This window comes from Nicotiana tabacum, chromosome 7 (genome assembly GCF_000715075.1).
Source record: "Nicotiana tabacum cultivar K326 chromosome 7, ASM71507v2, whole genome shotgun sequence".
Lineage (NCBI taxonomy): Eukaryota > Viridiplantae > Streptophyta > Magnoliopsida > Solanales > Solanaceae > Nicotiana > Nicotiana tabacum.
In genome coordinates this window covers 14173527-14188474 of record NC_134086.1, presented here as the reverse complement: position 1 = coordinate 14188474, position 14948 = coordinate 14173527, and the positions used below count along the sequence as shown (strand labels likewise).

At 29.0% G+C, this 14948-nt stretch overlaps 1 protein-coding gene across 1 annotated transcript; it reads right to left on the bottom strand.

Moving 5' to 3' along the window:
• Positions 1-21: 21 nt before the first annotated feature.
• On the bottom strand, positions 22-1705 carry LOC107760209 (CBL-interacting serine/threonine-protein kinase 7). Its single transcript, XM_016578225.2, has one exon. The coding sequence runs from the start codon at positions 1612-1614 to the stop codon at positions 283-285; it is 1332 nt and encodes a 443-aa protein (XP_016433711.1). The 5' UTR covers positions 1615-1705; the 3' UTR covers positions 22-282.
• Between the last annotated feature and the right edge of the window lie 13243 nt (positions 1706-14948).

Below are 14948 nucleotides of genomic sequence, written 5' to 3'. Positions count from 1 at the left end.
CGATTAAAAAATATGTGCAACTAAACCAAAAATATGATTTCCATTTCAATTTACAGAATCCAAAAAAGACTAACAAGAACTACATTTTAGCTCCCTAATTACTGCCTAATGCCTAAATTGCCTATACACCCTGGAAGATCAAGTATCAAAGACACCTACCACTATGTAATGCCGCTTCCATCCGCCGCCATCTGCCACCACAAAGGGAACTCAAACTTTGCCGCCGGCCGCTGGCCACTGGCCACTGCCATGTTCCACCACCACCACCACCACCAATCCTCTTCAAGATCCATCATTGTACCATGAAACAACAATATCTTTCAACCCAATTTTCAATTCCTCCCATTGACAATCCTCAAATTCTGTTCCACCATTCACAACCTTAAACTCCACCAACCATAACTCCTTTGCCACCTCCAACATTTCCACCAACAAAACCACTCTCCCTTTCACCAACCCAATTCCCCCACTCTTCCTTCTTTCCACTCTATACCCTCCATCTTTCCCAATCTTCATCACTTTCTCCCCAACCTCAATCACCCCCACATTCGTCGTAAACCTCATTTCTTTCTTATTCAATCCCATTTCAAACAACCCCGACAAATCCAACCCCGAATTCATCGATATAATATCAAACGCATTCATTCTCCCCATATGTTTACTACTTTCCTTCTCCAAAATCCCCTCACCAAATTGCTTAATCTCTTCTTGTTTCATTGATGAAGATCTTTTAAACCATGAAGTATTCATCAACTCCTCAATACTGTATCTCGTATCCGGGTTCGGGTCAAGCAACCGGTTTATTACTTTCCGAGCCGGCTTTGAAATCCAATCGGGAAACTTAAATTCACGGCGATGTATAGCTTTATACATGTTAGGTAAATTTGAATCATCAAATGGTAAACAACCGGCGAGAAATACGAAGAGAATAACCCCACATGACCATGCATCTGCGTTAGCTCCGTCGTATCCTTTTCTGTAAACTACTTCAGGTGCAGTATACGCCGGAGTTCCACAAGCGGTGTGGAGGAGACCGTTACGTAGTTGCTCCGGCAAGGCGGAGAGTCCGAAGTCGGAGATTTTAAGGTGACCGTCTTTGTCTAGGAGGAGATTTTGAGGTTTAATATCGCGGTGAGCGACGCCGTTTTGGTGGCAGAAGTGTAGGGCGGAGACAAGCTGGTGGAAATAAAACCGAGCGGTTGATTCAGAAAACCGGCCGCCACGGCGGTTGAGCTTCGTAAAAAGTTCTCCGCCGTGTGCGAGTTCCATTACGAAGTAGATTTTGGTTTTTGTAGCCATGACTTCGTGGAGTTTAAGGATGTTTGGGTGGTGATTAAGTCGGCGCATGGCGGAGACTTCTCGGATTATACGAGGTTCCATAGAAGCATCAAAAGTAGTTGTTGAACCGGTTTTGTTTATAACTTTAATGGCGACTTCTGTATTATTGTCATCTAAACAACGGCCGAGGTAGACTTTAGCAAAGCTGCCACGGCCTAAAAGACGACCGAGTTGGTATTTATTGAGAATTATTGTACCGGTTCCGCTACCGTCGGAGCTGGTGGTTCTTTTGATTTTGACGGTGGAAGGTGGTGGTTGGGGGTGTTTTACATCCATACCTACGGCGGCGGATGGTGGGTGGAGGCGGAGCGAAGGGAGGAGGAAGATTAGTAAGTGGCAGGGCAAGAAAGAAAGAGGGGATGAATGTTGCTTTTATAGGAAGGATTAGTGTTGAGTGAGGTATATGGCTGGATCTTATCTGTCAGTGTTCTGGTTTTGGACTCTTTTGATTTTTGTTTTTTTACTAAAATTCTTTCAATTTTGCACAACTATTTTTGGTGTGTATGTACAAGTAGAGAAAATGATCATATAATTGAAGAAAAGAGAACAAGTTCTACTAACATATTTTGCAAATGTACAAAACTTTGTATTTGAAATACTTACTCGTAATTAATAATTATTACGATAAGAAAATATATTATTCTTCTGTTTCAATTTACGTAACATACTTTCTTTTTTAGTTTATTCCAAAATAACAATAAAAAATATATTTGAAAATAATCTAATTTTAATTTTTTAATTTTTACTCATTTTTTCTTTCATGAGAAGTTTTTATAGTCACATAAATATTATAGCCCCATAAGTTTTTACTGTTTAAACTTCTAAGACTACAAGTTTCAAAAGTTTTTTTTCTTAAGTTGTATCCCGGGTCAAACTATATCACTTAAATTGAAATGGATGGTGAAAGTGAAACTATATATTAAATAAATATGATTAAGTAAACAATTATGTGAAAATACATATCATTCATCTATTAATTTAGTTTTATGTACAAACTGGATGCCGATGAATTCTTACTATAACTATTTACTCACTTCATTCCATTTTATGTGACACTATTTTGAATAAGAATTATCATGGGCTTTTTTCACTTTTAACCTGTGCCAAAAATTATTTATATTCGATACAGAAAAAGTGTATAAAGTTTATATAATTTTTGTATATAATATACAGAATGTATATTCTATTATTTTGAAATTGGTTATACAGTTTCATTTTCGGAATTATTCATTTGTAAGAGGAGGACCGCTTATTAAAGTTGGCTCAGGTATAAAGAGATTAAGATAATTTGTCTTCATTAACCTGCCAAACTTCTTCCTAAGCTAAAATTAAGAGAATAAGCGATGAATCATGCTTTGTATGAAGACGGCAATAGACACGCAATTAGAAGAAAGATTAGTTGTATAGTATGATTAGTTCTGGTGGAATATCTAATCTGTCTTTATTTTGGTTTTGGACTTGTTACCTTTTTTGTTTTTACCAAAATTTTCAAGATTCTACAACCATAATTAGGAGAGTACAAGTATAACTAAAATGGTCGTTCTATATATATCCCAAAATAGTAAGTAACAAAAATATTTTTCGTTTGAACTACCAGGGAGATAATTGTTTTTTCAAACTTCGTAACTAATTAAACTTACTTTTTTTATATTTATAAAAGGTGCAATTTACATATCGTATATTTAAGTAGCTAGTATTAGTATTCCTTTTCTTTCTTACGTCATAGAACATTTGTTTTTCATTCTAACATCTTCCTTCGTAATATTAGATGATAAAAGCTCAAGGCAATATGATGATAAAAGTTCCTAATTAGAAGAAAAAAAAGAGTAATCAATAGCTAATGCATTGTCTTACAAGAAATCTATGGCTAATATTATTTGAGTAAATGATCATTCGTGCCGAATTTTTTAAATATTTTGCACAATATATTGCTCTGTCACTTGACTATAGAAAGGGCCAACAGTAAAATTATGATTAAATAAAACGTTAACTTGTATGATTTTTCCCCAAAAAGAATCTTTTTTTGGGATTACACGGATCGTTACTTAATGAAAAATTAATGAACAAAGATGCACCATATAATTGACGATGCCAAAACCTCTTGATTAATTATGTAGCATATTTTCAAAGATTCTAGTCAAAGTTCAACGAATTCACTACATGAAATAAGGTTTTCAGGGATGACACTCTTTGGTGATTCTTGTTGCACCACCAAAAATGAGTGCCTATAAGTTGCCTTTTCAAAGGTGACCTACTTTAAATCTATTTTGTGGCACATTTATTTACTATTTGTCTCGAGTTTAGTCTTCACAAAAACTGATTTATTTTATTATTAGCTTTTGTAACGGCTACGTCCATCACAAAAAGTAAACAAATGCATAGATTTTAGGTAAGTCGTTTCACGAAATAGCAACATATAGGCATTAAAATTTGGTGGCGGTTGTAGAGATCGCCATAGAAATACGATCACCACATAACGTCGTCACTAAAAACCTTGTTGCTTCTAGTGATGGGAGCTAGCAACATGTCTTTTCTTAGTCAAAATAATTTTATGAGTAATAAAGGTGTAAATTATTAAAATTTATGTAAAAGAACAAGGTGTAAAATTGTAATGGACATTAAAGTAGATGCAAAGATTTGTTTATTAGGTTAATGCGATAGTTAGTTAGAGTTGGACCTACAACAGATAATTTGATTAAGTTTGTTATGATGCATTTACTAAAATGGCAAATATTTTAGCAAAGAATATTAAAAGTAAATATGCATATATATTATTGTGGGAAAAAATACATGTAAATTACTAAAAGAAAATATTAATCATAGGAGTAAAATATTGTACATACATTTAATGTTAGATAAAAAAACTGTAGTAACAATATTTTGGAGAGTAAAGTTTTATGTCAAATATGTGAAAGAAAATTTATTGACGATGTAGTTCTAAATATTATGAATTTCTATATAGTTAAACTAAGAAAAAAAATAAGTTTTAATAATTAAATTTTATTTGATTTTAAAATTTTAGATAATAGAATTAATTAAATTATAGCTTTGACTAATATGAAAGCTATTTTAAAGGATAAAAAATGCAAATAAAATTTTGCTAAAGAGCTTCTTGCTTTTAATATAGTATCAATAGATGGAAAGTACGCGTTGCATCTTATTGTACGTTCACTGGGTGTTACCTCGTATTAATGAGAATAATTTTTTAAAAATAACATAAATATTATTCAAAAGATGTATTTACATTATAATATAAGAATTAACAAAAAATTATTAGTTTTAAATGATAATTGTGTTAATCATGTTTAGAAATTTGATCTATTCTAGTAGTTTTTCCTTTAGTTTGTTCTAATACTTGCTTTATTATATACAAATATCAGAGGAATAACATTTGATTGAAAGGTGAAACTATATTTTGTGTCTACCCGCTTTAAAAAATTTAAAACTATAATAATTAAGATCCTTGAACATAAAATTGATGTTCGAAGCTAAAAGTATAATTTCAAGGCATATGGCCTATGTGCCTTGGAACTTGGAAGTCCTAATTTGAATTTGTAATATATGGATTTTAAGCTTCTAAATTTAAAAACGTGATTTTCTTTTACAAATAAGGCATAGTACATAATCAGAATAGAAAAAAATTTAATACATAAATTTAATTAATTTTGACGTCCTAAATATTTAAGAAACAATTAAAGTCCTAAATATTCAAAAATAATTAAATAACTATTTTGTTCAATGCAATTTTTTTGACACTTTCTAAAGTAAAATTGTGTAAGTTTCGATGATAAAAATAGTAGAACGGTAAAGCTTCTTTTATAGAAGCATTACATATATAATTGAAACAGGAAAAGATTTATGTAAAGTAAAATTATATATAGTTAAAATAAATAAAGATTTTTTTAAAAAAATAGAGACTCCTAAAACAAAAAGGAGTTCAAAGTGCTTATTTTTACCTAATAGCTTATAAAAAATTAATCTAAAATGAGTACAAAGTAATCGAATCTTTCCTAGTATAAAACGAAAGTGCTTGAAATTTAATTGAGTCAAAATTTTATTTAAAAAGCCCCCTAAAACTAAAAGGAGTTACAAAGTGATCACTTTCCTAGGATAAATCGTGTTTAAAATTTAATATTGCTAAATTTAAGTGGAGGTAGAAAGTGAAAAACCATCATAAGTCTAAAATTAAATGGAATTTGAAAGTGACGACAATTTTATTAAAAGATCATTTTAAACATATAAGTGGTACAAAGTATCAGAAATTTTCCTAGTGGTAATTGAAAGTTCATACAATTTAATACTACTAAATCTACATGGATTTGAAAAGGCACGGGTTGTAGATCTAAAAGGAATAGAAAAATTAAAGTCCCAAATAGTAGGAGAATAATTAAATGAGTATTCTTAAATATTAAGAAATCTATTAAACAAAATATCTTTAATTATTAGAGAAATAATTAAATGACTGTTTTATCTAGTGTGAACTTTATATTTAGAGGGTAAAAAAGACGAACAACATTCGTTTAGGGCCTTCGTGTTTTTTAGTTCCAATGAATAAATTATTTTTAAAAATTTCATAAGGTAAAATCTTAATTGATTTTAGAGTATTAAATATTAGGACTTCCTACGTAGTTCAAATAAAAAAATTATAACTAAAATTTTAGTTATTTGCAAAATCTTAAAATTTTAAGAAAAATAATTTAATATAGTTTTATCCAGTATAAGAACTATTAAAAACAACTAAAAACGGAGAAAAAGGTCAATAAGAGCACGAAAAAATAGTAAAAGAAATAACTTGACTAAAGGTTAAAGCATACAGTCTAATACAAAAAGGATTCTATTCAACCAAGCTTTACAATCCAGATCAGCAAAATAAGATGTATTGGTTAAATACGTGCATGCAAAATTTAACTACTAATATAAATACATGAATGCAAAATTCAACTGCTAGTAAAAAAATTGCTCAAAGAAAGAAAACTTAAAACCTTTAATTTTGTAGTTGTTGCTCCAACAAGGCAAAATTATGATGATGAAAAGGTGAAATTGTAACTTCTTTTAATAGAATTACAGATGTATATAAAATTGGGTGAAAATTTTATTAAAAAAAAGACTCTTATAAGTTTTCAAAGAGCTCGTCTTCATCTAATATAGTTATAAAAAATTCAGTGTCAAAAATTTATATCAAAACTTTCCTAGTGTGTGCATGAATTAGTCAAATTTTAAGAACTTTTCAAGTGTGAAATTATAATACTCCTAAATATTAACATAGTTGAAAGTATCAAAAGTTTTCTAGTAGGTGAATTAGTTAAAATTTTATTAACTAAAGAAAAATTGAAACCTTCCTATTGTATGTAAATTGGACAAATTTTTATTAACTAAAAAAGATCCTCCTGAATTAGAAAGAAAAATTTAATAATACTCCTAAATATAGAGTTGGACGAAAACTTTCTATTGTGTAGAGAACGAAAATGTTTCCTAGTATGTGTGTCAATTATAAGTATTATAGGAATAGTAATTAAATAACTATTCCTAAATAGTAGGGAATTAATTAAATGACTATTTTAAATATTAGGGAAATAATCAAATGACTATTTTGTCTAATGTGAACTCTATTTTAAAAAGGGTAAAAAAAGGCGAACGACATTTCGCTAAGGGTCTTCGTGCTTTTAATATAGTACTAGTTTTAGTGTACGTGCGTTGCACGTGTGTATCACGTCAATCCATAAAGATTACGTAAATATTATTAAATATTATTTTGAGCTATAAAATAAATAAATATATAAATAAGGGTAAGTTTTTTACAATGTTGAAGTTAATCGATTTAGCAAGCTTAATAAAAGAATAACTTTCGGCCCACCTACCTCAGACATTTTATTTACGTTTTACCTCCAATTCACCAAGTTAAGTGATTATCTTCTGTCTTGTGCGATTAATTAGCGGAATTTGTTATAAAGAAAGTAATAATAAGATTATAATAATAATTTATTCATCTTTTATATTTTGTTAGAATTAACGTTGAAAGTATCTTTATATTTTGTTAGAATTAAGAACTATGGTCGGTTGAATTATCTATATATTTTGTTAGAATTAAGAAGAATATTGAGAAAATTGTACATTATTTTAGTTACATAAATATTGAGAAATTGTTAGAAGTTAGAACTATGGTCAGTTGAATTATCTATATATTTTGTTAGAATTAAGAAGAATATTGAGAAAATTGTACATTATTTTAGTTACATAAATTTTGAGATTTATAATCGTGCTATGAATAATTGTTTCCGCTCTTCGTGATTTATAATCGTGCTATGAATAATCGTGATTTATAAAGATCTAGCTCTTCGTGATTTGTAATTCTTAATTCTCATAACTACAGTCATGTACTTTTTCTAATCTCTTCGTGATTTATACATTGTTTCCGCTAGAATATCTATTTAACTGTTCTAACATTGACTTCCATTTGCTCATGTTCTGGCCTTTGATATGCAACTGCAAGGCTATTTCTCGAACTCTTTCTACATATATAATACACTGGTTCTGAAATCTTCTTTTGTTCCTCTCCATCTATGTGTAATAAATTGTTGCTGCAAATAGAAATGTGAGAACTTGAGCTCGTGGTCTGCTGCTGTTTGTCCTCTTGATCAGCCATTTTAATTCCTGTTCCCAGCTTCCAACATTGTGTTTTTCTTTCAACCAACCTACTAATGCAGCCCATATTGATCTAGCATAAGCACATTCAAAGAAAAGGTGATCCAACGTCTCTTCTTTCTGGCTAGTGCATAACACATTCCTTCGGCACATCAATCTTCCATTTTGCCAGTCTATCCACTGTTGCTAACCTTTGGTTGAGAGTTAGCCATAGAATAAATAGATGCCTTGATATAGTAACATCTCCCAGCACAAGATTCTTCCATGTAACTTTCTAAAATTGAGACCTTGCTGCTATATACATTGTCTTGATGCTAAACTTCCCTTGCTTGGTCTACATAAATAAAAGAATAAGTGAATATTTTAATTTATATAAGGTAAAGATTTAATTAATTTTAATATCCTACGTATTAGGATTTCTTATATAGCACTTCAAAGTTTTAGTTGATTTAAAACTCCTAGATATTAGAAGAAAATTTAAATGATTATTTTGTCGAGTGTAAACTTTATTTTAAAGGGTAAAAAAAAGCGGCCAACATTTCGCTAAGGTTAGGGTAGGAGCTTTTGATAAGTACATAAGTTTAAAAAATCACATAGATATTACTCCTCGTGTTCCACTTTAATTGATTTTTTTATTGTTTGATATTAAAAAATTCATCTTTGAACATTAATTAACAATAAAATTGACCATATTAATCTTAGGACCATATTAAGCTTAATTTGTTCAAATACAACAAATACTACAAAGGCAATTTTCAAAAAAAAAAAATTAATTCCTTCTTGATACCTGAAAAAATTATATATTATGGACTACTAAAAAGGCCAAAAAATTAATTAAATTGGACCGGAGGGAGTATCAAATAATGCATTTGAGTTATAAAAGTTTAAAAAATTATAAGTTCCTAAAAATAATGAATGTTGACCCTATCCAGCTATAGCTCAATAAAATGAAGTAATCATATCCCATTAAATTCTACAAATGCCTTATTGTGATTTTGAGGACTTTATGAGAATCTTTAAGAAAATTGTACTGAAAATAAATAATATAAATATATTTTTCAAACTATTATTTAATGATTTGATGAATAATATATATCAAGAAATTTAATCTTTGATCTTTAGAGTTTTGGAAATGAGAAGTTTAGCTTATAGCTCTTAAATATTAATTTGATACATGACAATACAAAATCTAAAATTGACTAACGTTTAGTTAACAATTTAGAACAAATAATTAATATATAAAAAAATGGACCGGTCATTTGCTGGAATAAATGCAAACAAAGAAAAAGTTAATTTATGACAACTCAAATAGAATACAACTTATCTTTTACTATTTCATATTTATTACTTCAAATTTGCATTTTATCAATCTGACCCTCATACTATATTATATTGATTTTTTTATTTCTTTCACTATCAGTGCTCTTTCTGTAAAAATAAATTTATGTACCCTAATAAAGAGTTTGTAAACTTGAAAATGTATTTTTATTTTATGATAAATTTGAAAAAGAATTTAATAGGATTCTTTAGCTAGTTAGTTATATAATTTAGATACTTAATTATTTATTCTCAATATAAATGAAAATAATTCATACTATAAGTAGATACTATGAATCTTTATATGTTCCAAAGGATTAAAAAACTAATATGATCATATTTTACTTTTGAATCTTTATATGTAGAATAATTAGTGTTGTTGACTCTGGTCAACTACTTTTATGAACTCTCTTTTTCCTTACCTCTTTTATATCTTTTATATTTTTAAATTTTGTTATTTATTTTAATTATTGAATTTTATATTTAAATATTATATAAAAATATTTTTTGGGTTAAAAAGTAGCACAAATTTGATATGCAAGTGTATTATGGTTCATATATATATAGACACACACATGCAAAGAATTACAGTAATGTTATATTATCCAAATAAATAAATAATTTATATTAGATAATTAAAATATTAAATGATTTTAAAGTCCTATATTAAGACTTCTTACGTAGTTAATTAATGAATGATTTGATAAATAATATTACAATGAATTTCAAAAAGGGATAACTCTCTAAAGTATTAACCATTATATTACGTCTAAAATTAATAGATTACAATTATGTTACATCTTCTCTAAATAAATAAATAATTTATATTAGATAATTAAAATACTAATTTATTTAAAATTCATGTTTAAAATTTCTTACATGATTCAAAGGATAACAAATTTTTAGTTGATTTTGAAAATGGGATAAATTTTTAAAGTGTTAGCCACTGTTCTACGCATAAACTTTGTACCACTATCCATCATAATAGTGTGCTTGGTAATATATTTGTTGTTATACATACTTTTACAACTTCTGCAAAATCTAAATATGGAAAAATAATATTATTCATTTAAAGTTCTAAATATTAGGATTTCTTACCTAGTTCAAAAAAGGAAAAATTTAATAACTAAAATTTTATTTGATTTAGAAGTCCTAAATATAGGAAAACAACTAAATTACAATTTTATCCAATATGAAATTAGTTTTTAAAGGGTAAAAAAAGCAAACAATATATCGCTAAGGGGCTTCGTGCTTTTAATATAGTATATATATGAATAGATTGATCAAAATTCTTAATATTTGCCATCTTAAGTATGAAATATTTGACTGTAGCGTAGAAGGAATTACAATGGTGTTTGGATTTTTTTTTTGTCAAACGTGAGAAATTCTCTTTTAAGTTTTAATCCAAAATCTCAAGGCATAATTTTTTATTACTAAACGAAAATTAAATTGGATGTAAATTAAGAACAGGAAAGAAGGTAGCCTCAAAAATTTTAGAATCTTCTGACTAAGAAAGAAAACCTGCAGATTAGTCACATAAATCCATATTGAACTACATTAGGCTTTAAATGTGTAACATCTTTTAATCCAAAATCAGCATATTCTTTTACTCCTAAAAAGTTGAATTGGATGGTCAATAAGAAAAGAAAAAGACATTAATGAAAAATAATTCTTCCAAAACCCATATAAAAGCATTTAAAACAAAAGCAAAAACAAACTAAAACAAGAAAAAACTCTAAAGATAACAGCAATATTCTATAGAACGATTGGAAAAAGTATAAAGAACTCACCTACTAAGGAGCAATCACATGTCGTTGGCAAAGTACTACAAATTAGCAAGTTTTTTTATACTGTCAAGTCAAATAATATGGAAGGAATAAAAATTATATTACATAATTCAAATAAGGAAAGAATTTATGTAAAGAAAATCATAGTTGATTTTGAATTCCTAAAATATTTAGATTTTCTATATGGTTTAAATAAGGAAAGAATTAATAGTTAATAATTTAATTGATTTTAAACTAATAATTAAATTACTAATTTATCCACTGTGGAATCTATTTTTAATGGGTAAAAAAGACGAATGACATTTCGCTAAGGGCCTTCGTGCTTTTAATATAATATAGATATAGATAGATAATCCAACACATGTTCAAATTTTCAATCAAATCTCTTCGCAACTTTTCTTTTCAAATCTGATACTATATGCTTTTTTATCAAGAATGTACTGCTTTTTTCCCAAAACTTGACCGGAAAAAAACTATAGTTGTATAAATCATTCTCATTTCGACGGTACGTAATTTTTCAAGATTTTTTAAACCTGTCACTTCTCCTTTTCATTGATTTAAAATCAATAAGTACACATATCTTTTGGTTTAAATAATTAATTTCCTTTTTTTTTCTCATTGTCCCACCCAATTGAAACGTGATGACAGATAAGAAGATTATGCAAATTGAAAACGAACACGTTTGCAAAGTGACGAGCAGAACCACCTTTGCATGACATATAGTACAAGATATGTTATATAGAACAAATCAACTTGTGCATCCTTTTGTATATGGGATATAGTACAAGATATGTATAAGTGTAGATGCACAAGCATTTGCTTAAATATTTGGTTTTACTCTAATTTTAACATGTAATACGAAATACTGTTAAAACGAAAAAGAATTTGAAAACTCATCAGTTATATAGTTCAAATAAAATCAGAGACCACAATATATAGTTGGATTGGAAATTGGGTGGTCAAACAGAGAATTGAAAAGATCAAAATATAGATAACAGATTAAATATAATTTAATACTAATAATTGTATAATTACTTCTAATAACGATTGGAAAAATGAAATGAAGAGCTTTCATTGGATTTGTGAAGAAAAATAAAAAGAGTGGGCAGAAACTGTTTCTCGTTAGAATGCTAATACTCACTCATCAGCTTTATTTTACACATTTTCTTCTTTAAGTCATTAAAGCTGCTTATTTTGTCCAATTAAATTGAATCACTTCCTCTCCCTTATTTAATATTCATAATTAATGTATATAATGAAAGATGTAATTCAATTCCAAAATTTCCTCATCTTCCGTTATTTAAACTCACAACAGTAATTATGTAGGAAAAGCATTTTAATAATGAAAATTGTACTAAAATTAGGACAAAAGTCCAAAAAAACAAGAAAAAAGATAAATAAGAATTCCCACCTTTATATTTATATATAGATGTGGCCATTTGAAACGGTTATTCTAGAAAAATAAACCATACTAAAACCTTGTCTACATTCATAGAGGTAGAATAACTGTTTATGATCAATGACCACGTTTTGAAAGAATAAATAGCTTTGTTTTCTTTCTTTGAAAGAGTGTAAATTTAATATTTTCCAAGTAAAGTGATCCAGTTTAATCTTACCCTAAAGATAGACATATACACAATTTGAATTGGGCGGTATAAATTGCATCTATGGAACACAGTAAATAATAAATGTATAAAATTGCATATTTTAAGAAACAACTAGAGCTAATTAGATGTCTCCAATTACAGCCTTGAAAGTGAAAAAAATAATTATACGCTTCCCTTTATATGAGTTTATGCAGGCTGAATTTGAATCGGTCAGGTTAATGAATTCAAATATCAAACGGTGTTAAATAAAAAACTAAAAAAAAAAAAAAAAGTTGAATCTAGTGATAAGGTGGGGTTGAGGACTTGCACACTCGATGAGCTCTTTGGCTTTCGCAAAAATGGAGCGTTCAAACTCCATCAGTCGTCTTTTCTTTCCCCTCCGGCCCGGTTCGAACTGACCCGATGTAATAAAATAAAGGGAAAAATGCCAGTTATGTCCATTTAGAAGTAGTTTATTATAAAATATTATTAATATTAGTCAAATATTATCAATATTAGCCAATTAGCTATTTGTAGAAAAAAAGGGTCAAATTTTTGCAGTTTGGTGTTTTATTGAGTCCTTTCCCTATCCTGGCTTGCTGGAGGTCGGACCAGTTCAGGCCTGTGCAAAAACATTAAACATATATCTGCTAGAAGACCTAGATCAGGTCTCCGTTTTGTGTGTTTTGCACCATCTTGTATCACAATGAGAACTTCCTGCACAACTTCTTCAATTGCAGTTTTTGATGGAATTGTATTATTCTGTTGGTTCGTGCTTCTCATGTCCAAAGTCTATTTTTTTAGTGGTGTTATTAGAATAGATTGAGTACATTTTAAAGAGCTTGAATCTCAATTTTGAGATAATTTGGTGAAATTTTGAGGTTGTTTGAATTGAAAATTCGAAGTAGAAGATGAACATGAAAAAAATAATAGGTGTATCACACTGTGTATCATATTTGTATCAAATGTGTATTACATGTATATCAATATATACATGCGTGTGAGATACATGCAGTGGCGGAGGCAGGATCTCCACGAAGGGGGTTCAAAAAAAATTTTGTATCTAGTGGGAATTGAACTCATGACCTTATGTAGATTTTGAACCCCCTTGACCACTAAACTACACTTTTGGATTGTGTTAAGGGGGTTCAAAACTTAATATATAGAGGTAAAAAACAGATTTTGCCTTATATATACAGTGTATTTTTTCGGCGAAGGGGGTTCGGGTGAACCCCCTTGCGCCCCCCTAAATCCGCCCCTGGATACATGCGTGATACATGTGTAACAGAAGAATTTTTAAAACTCGATTTTAACTACGAATTTGATACAAAATCAGTCCGAATCACCTTCAATCTTTCTCAAATTGTGTATATTGACTCATCTATATGTTTTTAATGAATCTCAACCATACCCATTGAAAAAAAATCCTTTTTTTCTTAGATTTTTGGAATCTTGTATATATATTTATATATATATTGTATTTCCTCTCCTTATTTGTTGCCTCATCCATGAAATTTTCTTTCCCTCTTGCATCTAATGTTGCTAATCACGCTTAAAAATATGGAATGAGATTTTGTGTATGATTTTTGGAGAGAAAGAACCTTATTTCTTTGGGTTTTCAATTTTTCCATGTGATTGGTTAATTTTAATAAGTTTATAATGAATAGTTAGAGGTTGGTACTTTTTTAGGACATTTTTGCAAGATTCCTTAAAATAAATTAAAAAAGGTCTCGTCAGGTAGGCGTAACGGTCCCCATATGGCTATTCTAATGTATTTTCTGTCAAGTTATATATGCACATTTTGGTTTTTTATATTTCAGGACTATTGACATTTGGCTTTGCTGCAGCCAGCAACTTGTAGCATACCCATGTGGCTAAATTGTTGAATGCACGGCACAACCATTGGCTCTTTTTCACTGAACAATTATGTGGGAGCCTTACTGCCAGATCAAAGCATATAGTAGAATCTAATTTCCTTTCTTTTTCTTTTACTCTTTTTGTTTCTTTTTCTCTTTAAATTTATAAACTGATGGAATAACTTATTCTTTTGCTTCAGTCCGGAACTCACTTTAAGAGCCGATTAATTTGAATTCACACTGAAAATTATACCACCTAGGGGTAAAGCACTTTCTTCTAAAGGCAACTCCATATTTAAAGTTTGAATCCGAGTGTTTACTTTGAAAATAGTAATTATAATTAAATTTGATTTTGTGGTTCTAAAAATACGTAATTTATTTTAATGTTAGTTGTTAAGCGATAGATGCTAAGTGAGAGTCAG